This window comes from Neodothiora populina (genome assembly GCF_041146345.1).
Source record: "Neodothiora populina strain CPC 39397 chromosome Unknown canker_contig_12, whole genome shotgun sequence".
In the NCBI taxonomy this organism is placed as follows: Eukaryota; Fungi; Ascomycota; class Dothideomycetes; order Dothideales; family Dothioraceae; genus Neodothiora; species Neodothiora populina.
This window is the reverse complement of record NW_027191404.1, coordinates 2,463,003-2,486,691: the sequence shown is the minus strand read 5'-3', so window position 1 is coordinate 2,486,691 and position 23,689 is coordinate 2,463,003. Positions and strand designations below refer to the sequence as shown.

General features: G+C 53.7%; 7 protein-coding genes across 7 annotated transcripts; 3 read left to right on the top strand and 4 right to left on the bottom strand.

The window, feature by feature from the left end:
• Nucleotides 1-162: 162 nt before the first annotated feature.
• On the bottom strand, nt 163-1,806 carry AAFC00_001497 (uncharacterized protein; the record flags this gene model as incomplete). Its single annotated transcript, XM_069340696.1, has 1 exon — nt 163-1,806. One exon carries the CDS (start codon nt 1,804-1,806, stop codon nt 163-165), a length of 1,644 nt encoding a protein of 547 aa, XP_069204168.1.
• An 800-nt stretch (nt 1,807-2,606) lies between these two features.
• AAFC00_001496 (uncharacterized protein) lies at nt 2,607-3,749 on the bottom strand (the record flags this gene model as incomplete). Its single annotated transcript, XM_069340695.1, has 1 exon — nt 2,607-3,749. One exon carries the CDS (start codon nt 3,747-3,749, stop codon nt 2,607-2,609), a length of 1,143 nt encoding a protein of 380 aa, XP_069204167.1.
• A 5,814-nt stretch (nt 3,750-9,563) lies between these two features.
• On the bottom strand, nt 9,564-11,538 carry AAFC00_001495 (uncharacterized protein; the record flags this gene model as incomplete). The annotated part of the gene is made up of 2 exons (XM_069340694.1): nt 9,564-11,313; nt 11,366-11,538. 2 exons carry the CDS (start codon nt 11,536-11,538, stop codon nt 9,564-9,566), a joined length of 1,923 nt encoding a protein of 640 aa, XP_069204166.1.
• A 430-nt stretch (nt 11,539-11,968) lies between these two features.
• Nucleotides 11,969-13,042, top strand: AAFC00_001494 (uncharacterized protein; the record flags this gene model as incomplete). The annotated part of the gene is made up of 2 exons (XM_069340693.1): nt 11,969-12,680; nt 12,735-13,042. The coding sequence occupies 2 exons, from the start codon at nt 11,969-11,971 to the stop codon at nt 13,040-13,042; spliced, it is 1,020 nt and encodes a 339-aa protein (XP_069204165.1).
• A 358-nt stretch (nt 13,043-13,400) lies between these two features.
• AAFC00_001493 (uncharacterized protein) lies at nt 13,401-15,325 on the bottom strand (the record flags this gene model as incomplete). Its single annotated transcript, XM_069340692.1, has 2 exons — nt 13,401-15,077; nt 15,149-15,325. 2 exons carry the CDS (start codon nt 15,323-15,325, stop codon nt 13,401-13,403), a joined length of 1,854 nt encoding a protein of 617 aa, XP_069204164.1.
• A 1,230-nt stretch (nt 15,326-16,555) lies between these two features.
• On the top strand, nt 16,556-18,939 carry AAFC00_001492 (uncharacterized protein; the record flags this gene model as incomplete). Its single annotated transcript, XM_069340691.1, has 2 exons — nt 16,556-16,896; nt 16,950-18,939. 2 exons carry the CDS (start codon nt 16,556-16,558, stop codon nt 18,937-18,939), a joined length of 2,331 nt encoding a protein of 776 aa, XP_069204163.1.
• A 389-nt stretch (nt 18,940-19,328) lies between these two features.
• On the top strand, nt 19,329-22,937 carry AAFC00_001491 (uncharacterized protein; the record flags this gene model as incomplete). Its single annotated transcript, XM_069340690.1, has 2 exons — nt 19,329-21,810; nt 21,865-22,937. 2 exons carry the CDS (start codon nt 19,329-19,331, stop codon nt 22,935-22,937), a joined length of 3,555 nt encoding a protein of 1,184 aa, XP_069204162.1.
• Nucleotides 22,938-23,689: the final 752 nt, after the last annotated feature.

Genomic DNA, 23,689 nt, shown 5'->3' with positions numbered 1-23,689 from the left:
ACACCTTGAATTGTAACAACGCCCTCACTTCAGAAGAGTCCAGGTGTTTTGGGGGACTGAGTATTAGACATTTCTGTAGACTGCATTCATTTGCGTCGCTTGCTCCACGAGCATTGCGTATCATTTCAATGAACTTTTTTTTCTCCAGAGAACCAATGCAGATCAATACCTCGCATCCATGTCCTCGAGATCCATCTCTTCCTGTTCTTCTTCATCATCCGACCCCTCCTGAACCTCCCGTCCATACGCCGAACCAACTCCCCTATCAACTCCACCATCCTCATCCTCCTCATCCTCATCCTCAGCATCCTGATCCCTGATCGTCTGCCTAAGCGACTTGCCCCTCCTAAGCGGCAGCGCGGGAGAAAACGCCTCTGACTCCGCCGCTCCCCCAACAGCCCCAGCCAAAAACCCCAACTCGCGCATCTGCTCAGGCGTCAGATCAACGATTTGAGGCGCGTACTCGCCGGACTCGTCTTCTTCGTCGTCGTCGTCTTCATTCTCGTTGTTAGCGTTAGCGTTATTGGTATCAGAGAGGCGTTTGCGCGAAGAAGAGAAAGACGAAAAGCCCGTGTGCGCGTGGTTGTGATCATCGGGTGCGTTCAGGTCTATTTCCTCGCCGTCTTCGAGGGTCAGGATGCCGTTGCGCGATATTGTCGAGTTATGGCTATGGTGCTGGTGATGGGAGGAGGAGGAAGACAGGGAAAAGGAAGAAAAGCTCCAGCCGTGCGTCTCGTCGAGGTAGTCCGTCAGCGCGTCGAATTCGTCCATCACGTCTTGCTTGTTTGGTGTTGACGAGGGCAGGTCGATCTCTAGCACGCGTTTGAATTTCGAAAGCAGAGGCTTCAGAAAGGTGCTGTCTTCCTCGGAAAAGTCCAAGAGGCTCGCACTTTCCGTGTCGTCGCAGTGTTGGAACTGGAGTTTCAGAAGGGAGAAGAAGGAGGTGTAGAATGAGGGGTGCGTCGTGATGAGGGCTTTGCAGGTCAGGACCAGGGTTATGAGCCGGCGGTATTGTTCCAGGCTCGAGTAGTTGTTGAGCGTCAGGATCATGAGAAATGTGAATTCCAGCTCCGCGAGGATCTCGTCGTAGGCATTCGAGGGACTGCTGCTACTGCTGCAGTGCCTAGACACGAGATCATCGAGATACCAACTCCGGTCCTGCGCTGCCTCGGTCCTCTCCCGTCCCGTCGCGCCCTCGCGCCACGTCTGCTTCAGATCAACAGGCAAGAACCGCAGCTCGCGCTCGTCCTGCGTGTTGCGCACTTCCGCCGCCGACAACCCGGGGATATCGTCGACGTCCACTTTCGCGCTCGACGCCGACGTCAACGTGCAGTGATCTGGGTTCGGGTCCAGGATGCGGCTCAGCGTCGCGCGTGTCATGTGCGAGGTCAGCTGCGCCCAGTCGTTGCTTTCGAACTCGTCTGTTGATGGACTTGTTGCTGCGCTTTGGCGGTAGGGTGTCAGGCCTTCGCGCCAGATACTCCCGAGGTTCGCGCGCCAGTGTAGGAGCTGTGCGTGCTCGGTTTCGGGGAGTAGAGACTCCGAGGATGCGTCCCATTTCTTGACGAAGAGGTCGGGAGGTGTGTTGCTCGTGTGGCGGGGCCCGGTCGATTGTACGTGGATCCAGGCTCCATGACGCACGGAGAGAGAGGACGTGCTGGCTGTGAATACGAAGTGGAAACCCTTGGGGAGGTTCTTGATGCCCTGGAATTTGGGGGTTGTTGTGAAAGACAGAAGATCGATACCGCCTAGAGCCTTGGGAGGAAGGTTGAGGAGAAGCACGGCAGCTGTGGACGAGGTATCCATTTTTGTCTTTTGATCTTGTCTTTCAGGCTACTTTGGCTTCTGTGTGATGGGACGATCACGCAAGGAGTGTCTGAATTCTGGTTCTAATTCTATCGACTTTTGACAATGTTGAAAGGCAGATGGTAATTTCTGAGGAAACTTCGTCCAGATTTTGCTAAATGAGCTCTCTAAAAGGCATCAGACTCTCTCGTTCAATCTTGCGGCATCTCCCTCGGAGCACGTTGCAACAGCTGTCTTCACAGATACCAAGGTCCTACAAGAAATGGTTGGACAATTCTATGAATACCTTATATGGGAGTAAAGGTAGTTGTAAGCAAATCGATTGGTGGCGGCTTTGCTTGAGTCATTACATGGTTATTCTGGTGGCTTCAAGTTTGTATGGGGACCATTTACATGACTCATGCTGCCACCCCTCGTCTATTGATGCCACTGTGCACCTTTAGCTAAACTCATATGATCAGCACCTCAACTGATCAAATCAGTGTCAGGAACAGATGTATGTATGAACGCTCAGTGTACATGCTTCTAGGCTCGTCGGAGGGAGGACGACGTCTCAGTCGACACAGAGTGTGCATGACGTTGATCTCGTTCGTAGATGATCCGGAACTTGTTGTCACAATTCGACGCTGTTGTGTGCCAGGTCGCTATCCTGGTCGCACGCGTGTAAGGGACACATTTGACAAGACTAGCGACAGCAGCCCATAGATTGTCGTCATGTTGTATTTCGACGAATCTGGCATCGACACAAGAGACACGGACATGTCTTTCGAAATCGACGGGCTTCATGTCGCTACTCTGCTTCACACAACCACTGTCTCTCCCACGTCGCACAACCCACACTCTGAACCCCACTTGCCTTCTTTCTCACAGCATTCTTGCCATCGTCTGGGCGGCTCCCGGACATCCTCGTAATGTTGGGATAGGCCTCCTCTGACGGTGCCGTAGTGCATACCGATGCTCTTGCGACTCCTGATGGCCTTGTGAATCTCTAGACTTCCTTCCGGATCGGTATGAAGGTGGCTCATGAAATCACGTGGGCTATACAGTCCAATGGGTAGCAGAGAGAGGTCAAAGGGGCCAAAGTTCTGACCTATCCTCTCGAATTCCGGGCAAGGGGTCTCCGTGTGGGTAGCCTTATAGGCGGTATCGCCGGCAAAGTAAAGCTTCTTACCAGTATCGACATCCTCAATCACCCAGGAACACCATAGGGTGCTCCCGGCATTGAACGGCGTCCGGCCGGAATTGTGCTGGGTCGGGGTACAAGTGATTTTTATGCTGCCCAATCCCTCAATGTCGACCTGACGTTCGTCCCACCAATCGCACTCATGCACATCCTGATCGCGCAGGCCAAATCCACCATGGAGGAACCAGTGCTTGTTATTTAAGCCCGCGAACACCTGCACATGTCGACCGGCCTCTGCTTGCTTCTTGCATACATAGTCGACGGTATGTATGTCAAGGTGGTCGTAGTGATCATGTGAAATAACAATGAGATCTATCTCTGGCAAGTCTGAAAGTTGGCATGGGGTAGGAGTGTAACGCTTCGGGCCAAGGAAGGTAAAGGGACTTGTTCTCTCACTGAACACGGGATCAAGCAGCATACGCAGACCGCGAGATTCTTTCGAGGTTCTGCTTGTAGATGGCATTTCTACCAGGAAGCTCGCATGTCCTAGCCAGGTGCATTTGAGGCCTGCCTGCCAGTCATGTTGAGTTCGGCCCCAGTCAGGCTGTCTGACTTTGACCAATTCGTCTCTGGTTTCCGGAATGGGAACATAATTACGGTTGTTGCCGAAGCGTGTATGTAGAACATCGAGTAAAGAATGATGTTTGGCCGACTGCCAGGGATTGACGAAATGTGTGGGAGGATTACCGACCCAGTGAGCCGGGGGTGACGCTGGCAAGATAACGCGGGACGGTATGGATCTGACGGAAACAGAGCCCATATTTATTGTGTCTCGATAGGCCAATAGAAGAGGTGAGTTATACAGTGCTAGGCTTTTATGAATGAATGGGACTCGATGAACTTATTATAAGTCCCTGCGTTATATTTTACCAGCGCTACCAGAATGTACTTGTACTTGGATGTCCTGATAGTGTATAGTACGCGTGAGGTGGAGCCGCATGTATGACGCGTTACGTAAGGAAGGCCCACCTCAGTTGTGCCGACGGAGTTAGGGATCTCTCTACGCCGAACATGTTTCCATTTCTACTTTGAAGATGAGGACTCCTGCTCGGCTCAGATCTTCTGCCGAGACACATGCGGGATACTCTGACTTCAAGAGACGAGTTGACTGTGTCCAGCATGCTTCTGCTCTGCCCTATACAGCGAGATGAAGGATCAATACGGTGTACACTACTGCACCTCTTTGACAATGGAAGCAAGACGGAGATAAGATGAGCATCGCCGAGCGTCGCCACTGCTATATTAGGGTATCCCAGTCAAGGCACCGTAATGATACTCTCCGTACTATTCCGTCGATCCTCCGGATCTGCTCCTGCTTTGATGTCTTCCATTTCCGCGAGTGCGCCATTGAAGAAGCAGTCCAGGATGTGACCAAGCGGTAGTGCCCAAGGGGATGCTACAGTACAAGTACTTGTATGTCTATATCTGGGATAGTTTGGGCTAGCGCCAGCGGGGATGCAGGGGAAGGCTGAGATGCAATGCAGTAAAGGGTCCAGTGCTCCTTTCGGCACCTCAATGCATCTTCGCTCGCAGATCATACAATACACATGTCTCAACGCCAGTACTTGTAGATGATGCTTGCATAGATTTCTTGGATTAGATTAGAGATCTCCCATTGGCCGTGACAGACAGCGCAGTCACCGGATTCCGCATGACACGGACGCGGCCTTAAGCGCTTCTCAGCCTCTGCTCAACATGCCCGACAGCTACGAGCTCCATCCCAAAGCCTCGTCAGAAAGTCCATCACCGAGGAACAACATGGTGGACTCTGCCGACCAGACCTCGTCGATGCTGTCCAGGTCGTCTCGTTCGTCCTCGATCGACTCGACCAACGAGCTCGACCCTCTCAAAGCCAGCGATCGAGCCTACACTGACGATGCTAGCCAACCTTCCAAGTCTGTCTTCTATGCCGAGCCGCGACCTTCGAAACGACGCGCTGGGTGGCAAAGATGGTTGATCCCGAGTCGCATGTGTTGTTCCATGGTCGGTCTCTTTGTCGTCGCTTTGCTCTTGTTGCTGAGCGCCGGCGGTATCTGGGTCTACAAGAAGTCTGTGCCTACCGATGGCCAGAGCGAGCCGTGGTATCCTTCTCCTCTTGGAGGAACTGTCAGGCCATGGGAAGAGTCATACAAAAAGGCCGCAGAACTGGTCCGCAAGATGACCCTGGTGGAAAAGGTCAATGTCACTACAGGCACGGGGTGGAGCATGGGTCCATGTGTTGGCAATACCGGTCCAGTCGACAGACTGGGCTTTCCTAGTCTCTGCCTGCAGGACGGGCCTCTTGGGATCAGGTTCGCCGACAACATATCTGCTTTTCCTGCTGGCATCACTGTCGGCGCCACGTGGAACAAAGACCTGATGTACAGAAGGGGCCGAGCACATGCTTTGGAAGCTCGCGGCAAAGGTGTCAATGTTATCCTGGGTCCTAGCATGGGTGCATTTGGACGCCTGCCAGCCGGCGGCAGGAATTGGGAGGGTTTCGGCCCTGATCCCGTGCTACAAGGTATTGCTGCTGCCCAAACCATCAAAGGCATTCAAGATCAGGGCGTCATCGCCACCGCAAAACATTTCATTGCAAATGAACAGGAACACTTCCGCCAGAGTTGGGAGTGGGGCACGCCGAACGCCATCAGCAGCAACGTCGATGATAGAACTCTGCATGAGATGTACGCCTGGCCATTCGCCGAAAGTATCAGGGCGGGAGTCGGCAGTGTAATGTGCTCCTACAACCAGGTCAACAACAGCTATGCCTGTCAAAACAGCAAGCTCATCAACGGCATCCTCAAGGACGAGCTCGGCTTCCAGGGATTCATGCAGAGTGATTGGCTGGCACAGAGAAGTGGTGTCGCCAGTGCGCTTGCTGGACTCGACATGTCTATGCCTGGCGACGGTCTGAAATGGGAAGATGGAGTGTCTCTTTGGGGTGGCGAATTGACCAAGTCTGTCCTCAACGAGAGTCTGCCACTAGACAGATTAAACGACATGACCATGCGCATTGTCGCCGCCTGGTATCAGATGGGTCAGGACAACAAGACAGCCTGGCCTTATGTTGAGGACGGAGGTGGTCCTAACTTTTCTTCGTGGACGGATGAGCGCGTGGGCAAACTCCATCCCGGCAGTGACGACAAGACTACTGGTGTTGTCAACAAATTCGTCAATGTACAAGGCGAGGGAGATGATGCACACAGCATCGTCGCTCGAGAAGTTGCTGCTCAAGGCATTGTGCTTGTTAAAAATGACGATGCCGTGCTACCGCTTGCCCGCAACGCCACGCTGAAATCGGGCGGTGACCGAAAGATCAGGATTGGCATCTTCGGAGAGGACGCATACAACAACCCGAACGGGCCTAACGAGTGCGGCGATCGTGCATGCAACAAAGGCACATTGGCCATGGGATGGGGTTCTGGCGCCGTCGAGTTTCCTTATCTTGTCGCACCTGGTGATGCTCTTCGCGACAACTTCAACAAGAGCACTGTCGAGCTTACAGAGGTGCCCACGAACGACAAGTTCGAGGAGGCTGCGGACCAGGACATGTGTATAGTGTTCCTGAGCTCGGACGCCGGCGAAGGTTATGTTTCCTGGAATGGAATCAAAGGAGACAGAAACAACCTCTACGCGCAAAAGGGAGGTGATGACTTGGTCAAGTCGGTAGCCTCGACATGCGGTGGAGATGGCCAGGCGCCTACCATTGTTGTGTATCACACTGTTGGTCCAGTTATCTTGGAGAAGTGGATTGATATTCCAGGAGTCAAGGCTGTATTGATCGCTCATCTGCCCGGGCAGGAGAGTGGCAACGCTTTGGCGGACGTCATCTTCGGAGATGTGAACCCTTCAGGCAGGCTGCCATACACCATTGCAAAGAAGGAAGAGGACTACGGCCCAACATCTTCTATCTTGTACACTCCCAATGGTGTGGTGCCACAACAGAACTTCTCGGAGGGCCTCTATATTGACTACCGCTACTTTGACAAGTACAACGTCACACCCAGATACGAGTTCGGGTTTGGATTGTCGTACACCTCTTTCCATCTCAGCAGTCTCTTCATTCATCCGGTCAACGCCACTCGAACAGCTCTTCCCAGAACCCACGCGAGTGAAGTCGTCGCACTGCGACTCAGCAACAACCTTCCCGATCCAAAAGACGCACTATGGCCTTCCGGTATGCGAAAGCTCAAGAAATACGTCTATCCATATATCAACTCGGTATCAGAAATCAAGAAGGGCCGCTACCCGTACCCCAAGGGGTATGATCTGACTCGCTTGCCTTCACCTGCGGGAGGTGGCCAAGGCGGAAACCCCGATCTCTACGAAACGGCGGTGATTGTGCAGGCCTCATTGACAAACACCGGCAAAGTCTCCGGGGACTGCGTGGTGCAATGTTATGTCTCCTTCCCGCCAGACATGAAGGACTCACAGGGCCAACCGCTAGACATGCCAGTGCGCGTGCTTCGGCAATTCGACAAGATCCACGTCGGGACTGGAAACAGCGAGAAACGCGCCAAGGTGTCGATGGAACTGACGAGAAAGGATCTAAGTTATTGGGACGTTTATCTGCAGCAGTGGGTTATGCCTGAGGAAGGCGAATACACGATTTCTTTGGGTTATTCCAGTCGTAACCTCGAGGCTTCTGGGAAGGTTTGATTCGGGTTTTACGGGCGCTTACTTGGATGTGGCATGTCTTGATAAAAAGGCGTAACAGGACGTGGGGTACGGAGGGGACCACAGGGGTTTCCTGAGGAATCGACAATTTTGTTCTAGTCATGACATTCTCTTTGACGATTCATACAGAGTACTGTACAGCACATTCTCGAATTCTATCTCCCTCGCTATTTAGCACTTCCCTGTTCCCTTTGAGCACTAAAGCAAGATTCCGTCCTTTCTCCGTCAAGACGCAAGGGGCAATACTCGACTAGGCAGGTATTCAGCAAAGCCCAACGCCAAGGACTAGAGTCAATGACAACAATAAGAAAATGGCTGAACCTGGGTATCAATAACCACTTCTTGTTGCCATTCGACTTGGACGCAACCCTGCGACCCCGTGACCTGCAGCACGCGTGGCACATGACATGTGGTTTTCTACTTCTATGAGCACAACAAAGAAGATACCTCGATCTTAAATGCTGTTAACGAGGTGGTACAGATTGGAGAGTATCTCGTCCAACAAGGTCTGTCGATGGTTGTGCAAGTGTATCTGGCAAGTGTGTCGAAACCCTTCGAGTCCACGGACAAAACGCAATTTCTCGCAACAACGACTTTCGACCACTGCCTGGAAGACGGACTTGTGCAGTTCCTTGAACCTTTCTTGCTTGCGAGCTGGAAGGGAGACAGAAAGAAGTATCCGCAAGCAGTCGGTCCTGTGTCTGCAGGTCGTCTAGTGTACCATACCATACCACAAGAAAATGGAGAAAGCAGAGATGGTCACGCATTTGGTGCTCAATAAGCATATCGGCAGGTGAGTTACTTTTGTGTGGATAATCACTTCTTTGAGGCGATATGACAGTCGCCGTATACAGGACTCGATAGCAGACAGGTAGACCGATGGAAAGAAGGCAAGATATATAACCATATCCGACCTGCGTCTTTTTCCACATTCTATACCTCTCTCTATGTCATGAAACAAAAGAACCGATCACTTCCACTTCTATACAATACATGCCCAACCCAACGCCTCAAGCAAGAGACAAAACCAAAACAACAATGCACCTCCCCACGCCCGCTCTCCCCATCTCCCTTATCATCTCTCTCCTCTTCCTCCTCCTCCTCCCAACCCCCTTCCCCTCGCATCCGCAAGCGCAACCCCGGCCCAACAATGCCAACGCCTCCACCCGTGCAAATACGCGCTGATAAACACCTTCTGCTTCAACTCCGCCCAACGCATGTTCTCACCCTCGGCATACACGAACAACGGACTCTCGGACGGGAAAGGCTCGTTCATCGCGATCCGCAACGGAGGCGTGTGGTTCCCGCGTCGTGGACCCGCGTGTGCTCCTGCGCAGTGGGTGCCGGAGAATTGGTGTTTGTATGTTTTTTTTTCCTTCCGTGTGCTCATGTTTTGGGGGATTAATCATGTGGTTGTGTGGGACTAATGGGACATAGGGCGCAGTTCTACGACATGTGCAACCACTGGGTTCAGGGCGGCGTTAGTAGGAATTATGGCGCTGGCGGGTGTCAGAACTTTTGGCTTAATTGATTTGTTGAGGGGGGGTTCGATTGGGGCGAGGATTCTTTTTTGGAGATGCACTGGAGCTTTTACCTCTTGTCAAAGAGAGGGGGACGGGAAGTCACATGCTTGTCGAGGATGGAGCAGGCTTCTGCCTTGTTGGAGAAGACATGCATGCGACGAGATCACAGGACATGAGAGCATGGAAGGATCCATCTCGAGGCATTAGGGTCACCCTTCTTGCTCTTCTTTACCTGCGACAACTGCTCACTTTCGTTACGGGTGCAATAAGGGATACACTACGCCGTATCAGACTCTGGCTACAATCAAGCGTTTCTACCATATGTTTCAGCATAGTCGATACCATTACAATCTATGAGCACTATGACAACGGGGAAAAAGACACTAGACGCGCTATCCCCTCTTCTTCTCATCATCATCACCACTATCTTCATGACCATCACATGCCCAATTCTCATGTACCCAGTCACTGATGACCTCTGTAAACGTCTTGCCATCAAAAGTAACACTAGTGTCCTCGACAGTATACGTGACGCCCAAAAACCTCAGCGCCAACAACACCCACCTCTCGACGAACTCGTTGTAAATCATGTCAACTGTCTCGGGCGCACTCGAGGCCGTGTGGTCGAAGTTGACCTCGGACTGAATGCAGTTGGGTACATCATAAAACTGAACCGGCGCATGTATGGTGTCGTCGCCGTCTACACCTGCGTCATCGGTCGTGGTGTACCCTGGGATCAGTTTCGAGTCTGCTGATTCCATGAGGAACTTTTGCACGCCTGCGAAGGCGCGGTAGTCTAGGTTCTCGTACATTGGAGGCGCTGCTGCCGTCAATGGTCCGATAGGCGGATATGGAGGAGCAAGATTGTGCAGAGCTCGCGGGTTGAACTCGCCGAGATCGTTGTGTTGCTTTCCGTAAACACGAAGGTCTTCGAGTAGGATTTTTCCTTCGTTGTTAAGCAGCTGCAAAACCTTGGATGCTGCTCCATACGGAACGTTCTTGATCTTCCTGAAGCCAGAGATGAAAGGCGATACCAGGAAAGTAGTGTCGATTGTGAAAGGCCCTTTGAAGATGTCGAATCGCATGGCCCCGGTATTGGTCAGGACGAGAGTAGGCGCTCCCTTTGCCGATTTGTTCCCTATAGCTGGTAGAATGGACTCCTCAAGTAACGTTAGAATACTGTCTTTGGCAGGATAGGGTGCACGGTTCAGCCAATAATCCCGAGGAGCACATCCATATGTTTTATCCAGGTTCAATGTCTTGCGAGCAGCTGAGATGGTCGCAGATACGTTGCGACCCTGACCAGTAGCAAAGGTGGTGCTGTTGAGTCCGGTATGGTGGTAGAGTGAATACAGGTTATTGTCAATATATCTTCGTTCGAACTTGGGAGCTTTGTATGGCGAGACCTGGTCCTTCTTGCCAGCATGGACTCCTGTAATAGACATGAACCCAATAGATTCCATGTACCGTCCACTCTCAATTCCATAGGCAGCCTTGTCCCACTTGTGATAGTCACGAATATGAGTATGTCCACCAAAGAACTGGATCGGTGTATCCCAGTTTTCACTTCGGATAGCCTTGTAGACAGCGTCAAACTCCGGCGAGTCTCTCACAGGGACATGGCCTGCCACGACGAAAAGATCAATGTCCTTTTCACGTATGGCATTCTGGAACCACTTCTCCTTGACGGTGTCTTCGACAGGTTGCACAACAGTGTTGTTCGCATTGCCCTGGAAGTCAAAGAGAAAACCAAAGGCACAGATACGGACACCCTGGTTCTTGGTGGTCAATCTGCGGTAACGAGGAGCCAATGCTTCGAGCTTCCCGGTCTGTGGGTTGTAAATGTCCAAATTGGACGCAATGTAGCCGTCCTTGAAGTTGGGTACGTTCTCGTAGTACTCGTTGTTGGACGAGTTTCTCTGGTATAGTTCATGGTTGCCGGGAGTGATGATGTCTATATGTTGGCCCTTGAAAATATCAAAGGTGTACTTTCCTTTCGGATTGGAGGCATCGTACAAGCCATTGCCTTCGACTCGATCGCCAGTGTCAACAAGCAAGAGATCACTTCCGTCCTTGTCTGCTTTCTGACCGAGATGGTGCGCGAAAGAGACGTAGTCACCCCAATCTGCCGAATACTGGGGTCTGATCTTTCATCAACAGGAGGATGCCGATGACATGGGACGATCATACATACTCTTGTAAATGCCCACTGTGCCAACCGTGAGTGTCAGTAGTATGTAAGAAGTTCAATTGACCCCAAGGCAACTCTCGCAGTGGCGCGGAGATAGGCTCGGGGGCTGAGGGCTGCGCAGCACCAGCTAGACGGTGTAGCAGAGCAAGACAGATATGCAGTCTTGATGTTATCATGTTTGCGCCCTGCTCAGACGAGTGCAAGACCGATACTATAAACAGAAACAAGGAATACAGGCGGAGGAGTGTTTTGGCAGATACTCTCTCTTATCTAATACACGAATCGCAACCATGGACGCATGACTGGTCGTGACTCGTGACAGGACGGCCATCAGGGTTGTGACGTTGTTTGCTCTGCAAGGATTCGAGCTTGGACCAAGGGCCAGGGCAGTCTTGGCGCTTGTACATGATGTGCATCAAAGTGGAAGGAGCTTGAAGTCATCTCCCCAAACGAAATATTGTCAAGGCAGTTACGCCATTTACCTACTTTTGCTTTGCATCTTCAACACCGTAACCTCTACCACTATTCGCTTTCGTCACAACTGTGCATTGCTCTGGCCTCCCATCTCTCCAATCCACCACTTGCCTCGCCCAAGCTAAAAACCCAATGCCGTCTCGATCGCCCTCTCTGGCGCGCTCACCTTCTCCCGGGCGCGGGCGCACAAGATCAAGAAGCCACACACCCCATTCCTCGCGCTCACCTCGACGATCCGTGTCTCCTCGCCGAACGCGATCACCCGCAAACAGAGCAGCAAGCGCAGCCAGTCGCTCACCCACACCAGCACGTTCTCGCTCGCCGATACGCCATGGAAGCAGGACGAATCGCTCGTCGTACCGCGCAAGAAGCTACACGCGCAGCGCGAGCCACAGCCGCAGCAGAAGCAGAGGAGGAGGCAAAAGCGACGCGCGATCCCCATCTCGCTCCCGATCCAGAAGCGCCACACCGCCCATGCCGCGCTCGTCCAAAATCGTCGTCGAGAAACTCACGAAGAACATCCTGCCCGCGCACTTACAGGAAATCTTCGCAAACTACGGCTCGATAACCAACATAGAGATGCCGATGAACAGATCCTTCAATACGAACCGCGGCACCGCGTACGTTGTGTTCGCGACCCCTGCGGATGCGGAGGCCGCTATTGCGCATATGCACGAGGCGCAGCTGGATGGCGCACTGATCAATGTGTCGCTTGTGTTGCCGCGACGACGATGGAGCAGGTCGCCGAAGCCTAGACGGCCCGGTCGAGACGCTTTCGGTGAGCCGAGACGATACAGAGAAGGCGCAGCTGGCGGACCTCGAGGAGGAGGGGGTGGTGGAGGAGGTGGTGGTGGTGGTGGCAGAGCCCTCCCACCGCCTGGAGGCCGAGGACGTGGAGGCGGTAGAGGCAGAGGCGGCTACGGCGACGAAAACATGGATTCTTACCGTCCTGGACAGGGCGGCGCCCTCAGAGATCGAAGCTTCAGTCCGCGAAACCGGAGTGGAAGTCCTTACAGCGCGAGGAGCAGGAGTTACTCTCGGAGTCCCACTCCTCCACCTCGAAGGAGCCGCGGTGGTGGCGGAGGTGGGGGAGGCAGAGGAAGAGGAGGCGGTGGAAGAGGCAGAAGGAGTCCAAGTTATTCTAGCTATGACAGGAGCAGGAGCCGTAGCAGAAGCCGCAGCCGAAGTTTGAGCAGGAGGAGATGAGTACCCCTCACTGTCGAGAATATTTATAGATGGAAAAGCAATGATGGCTCGTTATCAAGCCAATTATAAGAACAAGTTGAAGGAACAGACCTTGGAAAGAACATGGTCAAAGGTATCTCAATTGTTTTGCAGATTTGCGGATAGCGAGTTCTACAGCAAAATTCGCCAATAATCCCCAATCGCCACTCAGCGCCCCGACCTCTGCGTGCTTCGCTCAGCACTCTGGTTGACACGTATAAACAAGATAAATCAAACCAAAACCATACCATCCATGTGCCCATCCCATATGCTTCAACCGCAAAAATGAAAACTCCGTTGCGTTATGTATGTGAGACGTGTTCAGCCTCCCACGTCTTCATTATAGATCCACTTTTTCGGGAACCCCGAGCATCTGTGCTACAGGTGGCGTCGTCGTCGTCGTCGTCGTCGTCGTCGACGAGGACGAAGTCGACCTGGTGGACGAGACCGAGTCCGTGTTGCTGGTCGAAGTGCTCGTCGGGTCCTTACAACCCCACCATCCGGGTGTCTTGCACGTGTTTGTGCTGCTTGAAGACGTCGTGCTCTCCGTGCTCGTCGGCGATGCCGAAGGTCCGGTTGTTGGCATTGTTGGAGCAGGAGCTGGAGATGGACTTGTCACAGTGGTCGTCTGCGTCGTGGTCTGTTCGTCTTTGCACCCGAACCACCCTGGTGTCAGACAGGTGGTTGTGGTTATTGTACTGGTCATGGTCGTCGTCTTGGCTGTCGAGCTCTCGTCCAGACATCCCCACCACCCGGGTGTCTTGCATGTCTCTGTCCTCGTTCTTGTCGAAGAGGTAGACGTAGGAACCGACGAGCTTGTGCTTTCCGTGCCATTTGATTCAAAGAACTTCCAGTTGAAACAATCTATGCAGTCTGTGTCCTGAGTGCACTCTGGCACAGTGTCGTACTTCTCGATGACATCTTTAATGACGCTGTTGATCTTATGTGTACCAATGGCCACACGCCAGCCCTTGTCGCCGACTGTGTCATAGGTACATGTGCTTCCAGTGTGACACTGACCTTGGAATGCATAACCAGCGATGGTGCAGAAGGATGAGGCGGCGTTACAGGTGCCCATGTAGATAGGGTCCGCTGTATGGCCGAAGTGGTATGCACCAGTGTGAGCTCGAGCTTGGTGGCGACCGATATGATAGCCCGGCGGTGTAGGCAAAGCCAGTCGAGAGGCGGCGAGAGCGTCCGGGAAGGCCTCATAGGTGAGGGTGGGCAGACCAAAGGTCAAGCCGAGAAGGCCAGAAACAACGCCTCCGAGTGAGTGACCTGTCAGCCAGACATCGGCATTGGGATACAACGCAGTGACGTTGTGGTAGAGCTCTTGGGCAGCACGGTAGTAGTGTCCCTTGTCTCGCAAGTTGGTTACCAAACATGTCGAGTTGCATGTATAGGCGGAAGTCTGGCAGTTGCAGACCGTCTTCCACAGGTATTGCCCGCCTTGACCACAGCAGCAACTTCCGAAGAGATTGTCATTCATCTTGTCGTTGCCCGTAGTATCTGCACCGTCGAAAACAGCAGGTGAAGTGCCCTTTAAGCCAATCACTATCGTCTTGTTCTCCGTGTCGGCAAAGATGTGTCCCCGCAGACCATCATACTGCCAGCCAAAGCCCTCGGTGTAGTTGAAACCGCCTCCGACATCTTCCCACTCGCCGGTGTTGGGCTCCTGAACATAGGCATTGGCAGCCATGCGGGCGAAGCTCAAAACTGTTTCCTTATCGGTGATGTTCGGAGAAGGGATCTTGTCCACAGACCATGCCGAAGGTGGCAATGACACAGCCTCACCACGCATCTGTCCATCTTCCAGTAGACGGTCAATGCTCTTTCGTGATCGATCGGCCAGACGCTGGATGTAGGCTGCACCTGACTGGACCCGCACGGTACGAGGCAAGTCTAACGACACTCCATCTATATCAATCTCTTGGATTCTTGTATCTGGTCGCACGTCGGTCTTTCTGTGGAGTAAAGGGTATTGATGCGATCCCTTGTGGAAGATGTGTCTCAGCGTCTGGAGAGGAAGGAGTTCAGTCTCAGACTCATTGGGTTGACTCATGCTCTGGGGTACAAGGCAACACTCACAAAATCATGATAGCGAGAAGACACAACAGGCTCCGCCGCAGCGGGAGGGTCTGTAACAGTGCCTGGTGGCAGCAGGACATTTTGCGGACCTTGCCCCTCTCGTCGTGCGGAGGCGGACTCGACGAGGAAGAAGGATAAGGCGAGGAGGTTGGTGAGTAGGTGGGGGACGCTTCGCATTTTAGAAGAGAGTGTGGCAACTGTCAAGCATTATGCGCAGATCAAAGGGAATAGAGAAGAAGGAAGAGAAAAGATGACAGGATGAAAGTCGGTATGGAAGAACGGGAGGCAACCACTCTCTGTATGAAGCAGGTACGGAGTACACGGAGTACACAGTCAAGGTAGAGCAGGAAGGTACGAGTACCTGATCATGCGGCTCTGGGCAGGTGCAGATAGGATAAGGTAGGTACCTAGGCTGCTGCCCTTATCAACGACTTGCAAGTGTCATGGGGACCATCGACTTCAAGGTTATCCGGGGTCGCGTCCGTGCAGAGCCGCCGTCCCGTCGTCGTCGCAAACCAAGCAAACAATGACGCAACCCCTCCCGACTCTGGTCGCAGAGTGTAGTCTGTGAGTGCAGGTGCTCACTCGGCGTCGATCGGCCAGGTTGAATGAGGTGCGTGGTGCGTGGTGCGTGGTGCTTCAAATGGCGGCAAAGTAGAGCACTGTATCCTGTGTCCAGTAAAGTACTTTACAGTGCACTGATGCATGTGGTGCATGCACATTACGAAGGCACTGCACTGTACAAGCACTGTCGCGCGTCAGGGTCCATCCTCGTCGGTACAGTACGGTATGCATCAGTCCATCGCCTTCGCAGCAGCAGCGGGGCAGCTAACAAGCACAAAAGCTTAAGATAACCTGGAACGGCAATATCACGCTGATGTCAAGGGGCCTTGCTGTCTGCCAGTGTATATGGTCGTAATTCACCTCACTTTTGCCAATATCTAGTCCCGCGTCTTGCCATAAAGGTAGCCTGATAACAGATCCCTAATAACGGCAAGAGACAACAAGTACGAGTCTCTGCTCGCCCTGTATCGTGTTGTTGCATCTATTCTGTCGCTTGCACTGCTTGTTGCCGTACCTCATGTCCTTTTGATAGATCACACATGTGCACACACGGCTCATGACTCCGAGGCCCATCTCATCCCTTTATCCCAGCCTCAATCAATCTTCGCTTCTGCTGCTCCTGCTGCCGCTCATCTCTGACCAACTCCATCTTGTCCGCATGTTTCCGTGTTCTCGTATGACTTGAGCTGGTTCTCGTCGGTCATTCCACTTTCACATCTCCCACACATTCGCTTTCGTGTGCTCGCCCGCGTCTGCCGTATCGTTGCAATTGCATGCTTTGCATACTATAATTGCACAGCTATATTGTCTCACCCTCTATCCACTTGATCCGAACAGACAAAAATGTCACACCTGCAACCGAAAGATCCCCGGAGGCCCCGGCCACTGCACATCTCCCGCAGCTTCACCAGACTCGCCTCGCCCAGCTCGAGTGCATCGCCTTCATCTCCATCTCGCACCAGGGCTACTACTATACAGACCCCGACCATCCACCGCATCCCCGAGGCTCGAGACATAGCCGACATCGAACGAGTCAATGCGCATCGCGCCGACATCTTCGACACCTTGGATGAGAATGAAGACACCCTCGACTCGCCTTCCGTCGCCGCGGACAAGAAGCCCGTTCCGGACTCACCAGCTACTTTCGACCAGTTGCCCATCGAGATCCGCAGCTTGACTGACAGGTAGCGACCACTCGTCTCGTGTCCTTTTCTTCACAACTGACTCTGCTCCACAGATTCCTCAGGTCACTGTCCATCAAGGCCCACGCCGCTCCCCTGAACATCGATGCCATTGCCGACCTCTTCCAGGACTTTTACGTCCAGGCCGAGTCACACATATCCACCCACATCGCCACTCTATCTACGCGGATCGGACGTGAGAACTCCCCGGCACCCTCCGTTTCCTCCAAGGCTTCCTCCATCATAGGCAGAAAGAGGGGCAATTCCGGCGCGGGCCAGCCATCTCCTGGAGATGGGGAGCAGCAGATGCTGACCCCGTCCGAGGTCGCAGATCGTCGAAAGGCCCGTCGACTGCTAGATAAGAAACGCATTGCACTCGAGGAGGCCGTCGAACGTGGTCTTTGCGAGAAGATCTACGAGAAGATCTACCGCCACCGGAGCGCCGACGACGAGGAGAGAGACGCCAAACTACGATCCCGGACTGCCGCCCTCGCTCTTGTCGGCATTGGCTTGAAAGAGCTGCATGTAAACATCGAGACAGATAAGACCACCCCCGAGCAAGCCAAGGAGGAAGAAGGCAGAATCGCCAAATTGCTCGCTCCCGCCATGGACAGCTTGAAGCAGATGGACGACGAGCACTATCCGCTGGGAAAGCTACACAAGCTGACCGAAGCTCACAAGAACATCGTCGAGACTCTATCTCAGCTTTTCCCTTCTTCGTCTTCTGCAGATGAGGTTCTGCCCACGCTGATCTATACCTTGATCATGTCCGACCCCGAGTCACTTACTGTCGTCAGCAATCTGCACTTTGTTCAATTGTTCCGCTCGCGTAATCGCATGGATGGCGAGGCCGCTTACTGTCTCGTCAATCTGGAAGCTGCAATCTCCTTTCTTGAAACGGTCGACCTCTCCTCGCTGCGCGCAGATGAAGCGCCTGAAGGACCACCGAAATCGTCCAGTCGGCCACAGACGCCGAACAAGGAAGCGTTCGATGCTGCACCTGTACGGGCGTCGAGCCCTCGATCGATCACGCCAAGCGTGACGCCGGCTTCAGCTACGGCTACAGAATTTACTCCTGGTGAAATACCCAAGCCGCTGCCCTCACCATCTTCAATGCCCCGTCCTGCGTTCCCACATCGTCGCCTGTCCTCGTTGATCCAGGCTCAGGCCGAGCGCATCGAGGAGGGACGGGTGGAGCTTCTGAACTCGGCCGACCAGGCCTTCGATGCTATCAACTCGACGTTGGAGAACAGTTTCAAATTCCTCTTTGGCAAGATGAAGGAGCAACAGGGCCAGGGACATGATTCTCCCGTCATTCTGCCCAAGACACTGGAGGATGCAAGGAAGCTCATCAGTTCGCCTACACTGCTCCCCGAGCCAGCGATGGGCGACGAAGGCCTCATCAGTGGACGTAGCAGCATTCACGAGTCGCCAGTGTCGGAGACGATCGACGATCCCCTGAGCAGACCGGTCCGGGAGAAACCCGAAAGGGATGTGCTCAGTATTGTGGGAGGACGTCTCCGTGACAGAAGCGCGGACAGCAGCATCAGCACCGGCAGCGGCAAGCGGGTGGGCTTTGACAAGTCGCCGCTCGCGAAGCCCACGCCGTCACCAGCGGGATCGACTGCCAGCGCTGCAGATCAGATGGGCAATCTGATGAACACATTCAACCCGCTCAAAAGCTTCAGTGTGCCAAGTTTCGGCGGGTTTCGGAGAAGCGTCAGCGCAGCGAGCACGCCAGCAGCGGTGCCGTCGGCAGCGGAGAAATCGAAACAGCTGGGTCACATGCCGGAGAAAGTGGCGGAGAAGAAAGAGGGCGAAGCGACAGAGGGCGAGGCGGAGCAGAACGGCACGAAGTCAGAAGTCAAAGACGAGGCAGATCTCAGCGCGATGGAGGCGTTGGCACAGTTGAGGAAAACGAAGCCGCCTGTGCGACGATTCATGGAAGTCACGGATATCAAGGAGCTCAAGATTGGAGAGATTGAGGAGTTATTGAAAGACTACAGAAGACTGGCTGATGCAGTCAGGGAGGCGATATCGCCGTGAGAAACCAAAGGCAGACAGACTTGTGGGAAGACGCGCCCCTCCCACGATCAAGAGATGCCGAGAGACAGACGGATGTGAACTAGTGTATGGTAGACCGAAGGGCTTGGAGATGTTTTGTAATCTAGATGAACAGAACAATACTATATAGAAGTTACAGTCAAGTCTGAGTGTACTGTATGTGCAGGTGAGTGTTATGGCGAGCGTCGATCTCATCCTTTCCCCACAAAACACGTTGCGCGCGGCAGCTTGAGCGCCTCGAAGCTTTTGTGCCTGTACCAAAGTCAAGTCGATTCAAAAAATACAACAATCACGACGCGCGACTCCAGCTTGAATAACAGCTGGATGTAAACACCGCCCGACTCCATCCAGTTTTTGCAACCAAAAAAGCAATGTCCGGTCTATTCGGCAACCTGGGCGGCCAGAACAAGCCGGCGACTACTGGAGGTGCTTTTGGCGGATTTGGCAGTCCCGCAAACTCGACGACTCCGGCGGCAGGTACAGGAGGAGGGTTGTTTGGCTCTGCTGCTGCTGCTGCTGCACAACCTGCGCAACAACAAGGCAACACTGGTGCATCAACAGGAGGAGGACTCTTTGGCAACCTCGGAGGTCAGACATCGCAACAGCCCCAGTCTCAATCACAACCACAATCACAGACTCCGGGTCTCTCCTTCGGTGGCTTCGGTGGTACTTCGTCTACTGCTCCTGCCAACAACAGCAATGGCGCGACAGGAACCGGGGGAGGTCTGTTTGGTGGCCTCGGTGCTTCCACAGCTCAGCCTCAGACTTCTTCTGCTCCTGGTGGTGGACTCTTCGGCGGTCTAGGCGCATCGACCGCGCAGCCTGCACCACAGACACAGCAGTCTACTGGAAACCTCCTCGGTAGCTTTGGCCAGTCGAGGCCTGCCCCGGCAACGTCTCAGCCCGTCGCTGGTGGAAGTCTTTTCGGAGGCTCTACCTTTGGCGCAACGCAGCAGACGAACCAGAACCAAGCTGCTGGAGCACAACCGCAGAACAACACGCAGTCCTCACAGCCCACTCGCTCGCAGCCAGCCTTCTTTGACCAGCTGCTGGAACGCGGAAAGAAGAGAGAAAACGACCAATCCACCGTCGCGCAGTTTGGCGAGCTGCCCAGTCTACAATTGGGTCTCGGGGACATTGCACGAAAGGTTAGAAACATTGGACAAGGTGGTCCGACAGCCAGCCAGAGAGGCGCCGACAGCAGAGCACACTATCTGCTCGCTGCTTCTGGAGTCAACACGGGTGCCGCCCTTCGCGATCTTGGAGCCTTTGCTGCAGATCCCAGCACCAAAGCAGCTGCTGCGGCACCTACACTCACCCCGTTCGACACCGACCTCGACACTTATGTCGAGGGCATCTATCGTCAATCCACATTGAATCTGATCGAGCAGGGCCTGGAACAAGCGAAACGCGACTTTGACAACTTCCTCGAGGAGAATGTGCAGATGGAATGGGACGCCCAGCGCAGACGCATCTACGAGCATTTCGGCCTTGTCAAGAAGACCGAAGACGCGAGTGCTGACTTTGGTGGAACCGCAAGTCAAGCTGCCCGGGGCGCTTTCGGTCGTTCAAGCAGAAGGAGCAGAGGTCTTGGCGCGACCACAAACAACAGCGCCAGTTTCGGCGCTTCCAAAAGTGTTTTGGGTGCCGCTGGTTCACGTACTATGCGCCAGAGTCTTTTCAATGATGTCGCCGAGAAAGCTCCTAACGGTGGCATGCAAGCAGCTCCTGAGGACCGCATGATGCGGGAGAAGCAGTCCAAGTACATTGAGAAAGTCAAGAGCCTCAACGTGTCTCGTTTGGCCGAGAAGGTCTATCCGATTCTGCAAGAATTTGCCGATGTCGAAGCTCAGCCTTCCCTTGACGACACGTCTCACTTTGTGAACGCTTACCAAGCTCTTGCTGAGATTGTTGGCGAAAAGGCCGGTGTTGAGCGCTTCTCAGACCCCGGTGCTGTCAAAGAGCGACAATACTCTGCTGATTATCTGGATGACTCGCCCATCTCCCGCGCCGCCTTTGCGCTGCGAAAGCGTATTCTCGATGGATCTCGGAAGTTTCTGGAGAAACTGTTCATGCAACAACTCGAATCCACTATCTCGAGGAATGCGAAAGAAGCCAGTCTCGGCGGTGTCCCGTCTATCATCAACAAGGTCCGCGGTTACATTCGCATTCGCTCTGCCCGCAAAGAGCTTGGTGCTGAGAATGTTGAGTTGCAAAGCCTCAACGATGACTACTGCTGGGTCTTGATCTTCTATCTCTTGCGTGCTGGTCTTGTCGACGAGGCTGCTCAATATGTGGCCGAGAACGAGAGAGCCATCAAGAGCATGGACCGCAACTTTCCCAACTATCTCGCTAGCTACGCACGCAGCGAGGACCACAGACTACCTCAGGATCTGCAGGCTCGAATCAGTAACGAATACTCTCAAAGATCGAGGATTGGTCCAGAGAGCTCGCTCGATCCGTACCGCATGGCTTGCTACAAGATCATCGGCCGTTGCGAACTAAGCAGGCGCAGTCTCGATGGCGTCAACCAGAGCATGGAGGACTGGGTCTGGCTGCAGTTTGCTCTTGCGCGAGAGGTCAACCGCGTCGAAGAGACAGCAGCCGAGGTCTTTGCTCTGGAGGATGTTCGTGCTGTCATTCACGAAGTTGGTCAGCGCCACTTTGTTCAGGGTGCCGAGGGTGCGGCTGGCGTTGGCACTTATTTCTTCTTGCAAGTTCTGGCGGGACAGTTCGAGAGCGCTGTTGCCTGGTTGTATCCTCACAACTATCTGACTGCAGTCCATTTCGCCATTGCGCTTAACTACTATGGCCTGCTGAGGGTCAACGACTTCAACAGTGCCGAGGATCTACGTAAGCTTCTTGCCTTTTTCTTGTTTCCCGGCCGTCGACTAACATTTTTTCTAGTCTCCTACACTACTCGCCAACAGCCTCAGATCGCCTTTGGGCATCTTATCGGTTACTACACGCGTGCTTTCCGTGCTTCGGCAACAACCGCCGCCGCCGATTACCTTGCCCTGATCTGCTTGAATGCCGATGTCCCTGGTGAGCCAGGTAAACGTCAAAGCCAGCTCTGCCACGAAGCTCTGCGTGAACTTGTCCTCGAGACTCGCGAATTTGCCCAACTTCTCGGTGACATCCGCAGCGATGGCCAACGCATCAAGGGAAGCATCGAGCAGAGACTCAAGCTCATCGGCATCAAAGACGAAGAGCAATTCCTTCGCCAAATCACCATCAGCGCCGCCCAGATCGCAGACGACAATGGCCGAGTCACAGACGCTGTTCTTCTCTATCATCTCGCAGAAGAATACGACAACGTCATCAGCATCTGCAACAAAGCCCTGTCCGAAGCCATTGCCGTCGAGATTGGCGACGCACCTCTGCGTCTGGAACCTCTCAAGCCTCGCGACTTCAACCAAGAACAGCAACAGCAACAGCAGCTCGAGCAACGTGAACTCGGCCAAAGCCTGAGTCTCACCGCCGTCGAAGACCCATACCTACTGACACGCAACATGCGCGACCTGTACGAAGCTCACGCCCTGAGCAACACGAAGATCAAGACGACAAACCGCGAAGCCTGCGCCCTGCTGCTGAGCATGGCCGAATCCAAGCGGCTGATCGAGGCCTCGAAATGGGCTTCGGCGCTCGACAAACTGCACAGCCTGAACCTCCTGCCCATAGCAAGCAGGGGCAATATATCGCTGATCCGCGCGCATGCCTCGGCATTCAACACCTTGCCGCCTGTCGTGGCGCGAAACATCGGAAACCTTCTAGTCTGGACCATCACGGCGTGCGGCAACCAGCGCGATGTGCTGCGTAACTCGAGCTATGAGGTGCAGCAGGGGAACAGTGGCGTCATGGCTGAGATTCTGCAGGTCGCCAAGGATATGATGGTTTTCGCGGGACTCGTCAGGTATAAGCTTGCGCCGAGAGTGTTCGAGGTGCTGGCCAGGGTCGGTGGGGATGTGGGTGCTTATTAGAGCTGTTCCTCTCTTTTGCCTTCCGACCCTACCTTGGGGTTTCTGTAGCTTCTTTCCTTGTCGAAAAGCTTGGTGATGGGTCTCACATGGCACCTTTCTCCTATTGAAAGATGCTAGGAATGATGATGTCCTCTACTCTCGTGGCATTCTTACTCGATAATTACATAGTAAAAAGCAAAGCTACTTGACGCTCGTGCGCGCATGGACATGATACCAATAGTCTGCCTCACCATTCCCTCTTTCGTCGTCTCCTCTCCTGTGATCTCCTCGTCTCCATCTGGGTCTCGCCTCAATCTAGACTCACACGAGGACGTCCTTGATCGCATTGGTACTTCTATGGTGTAGTTTCCCTGCCCCTCACCACCCTTCTCCCCAGACTGTTCCTCCGTGTCATGCTTTAGGTCTGGATATCTACCAAGACAGCATGAGACAAGAGCGCGACACGCAGGTGCGACGTGACGATCTAGTAACAGACGCAGTGATCACTCCTTCCCAGTACCCACACCAAATGGCTCAGTCATTCTCGGAAAAGAAAACGTACACAGTTTTTCTTGAGTTTGTTGTCGTCATTGCAGTATGCAAGGCCGCGACTATCCGTCGACGTCGTCGCTGGCGTGCAAATGGCGCGGGTTGATTCGGTGCTCTAGGCTAAGTAGCCTTCCGTGCCAGCCTTAATGCCGCGATTGGTGAGCGTGTGAGTGAGTGACAGAGTGGCCGATTGACTGATTGATGAATGTGTGTGTGTGTGTGTG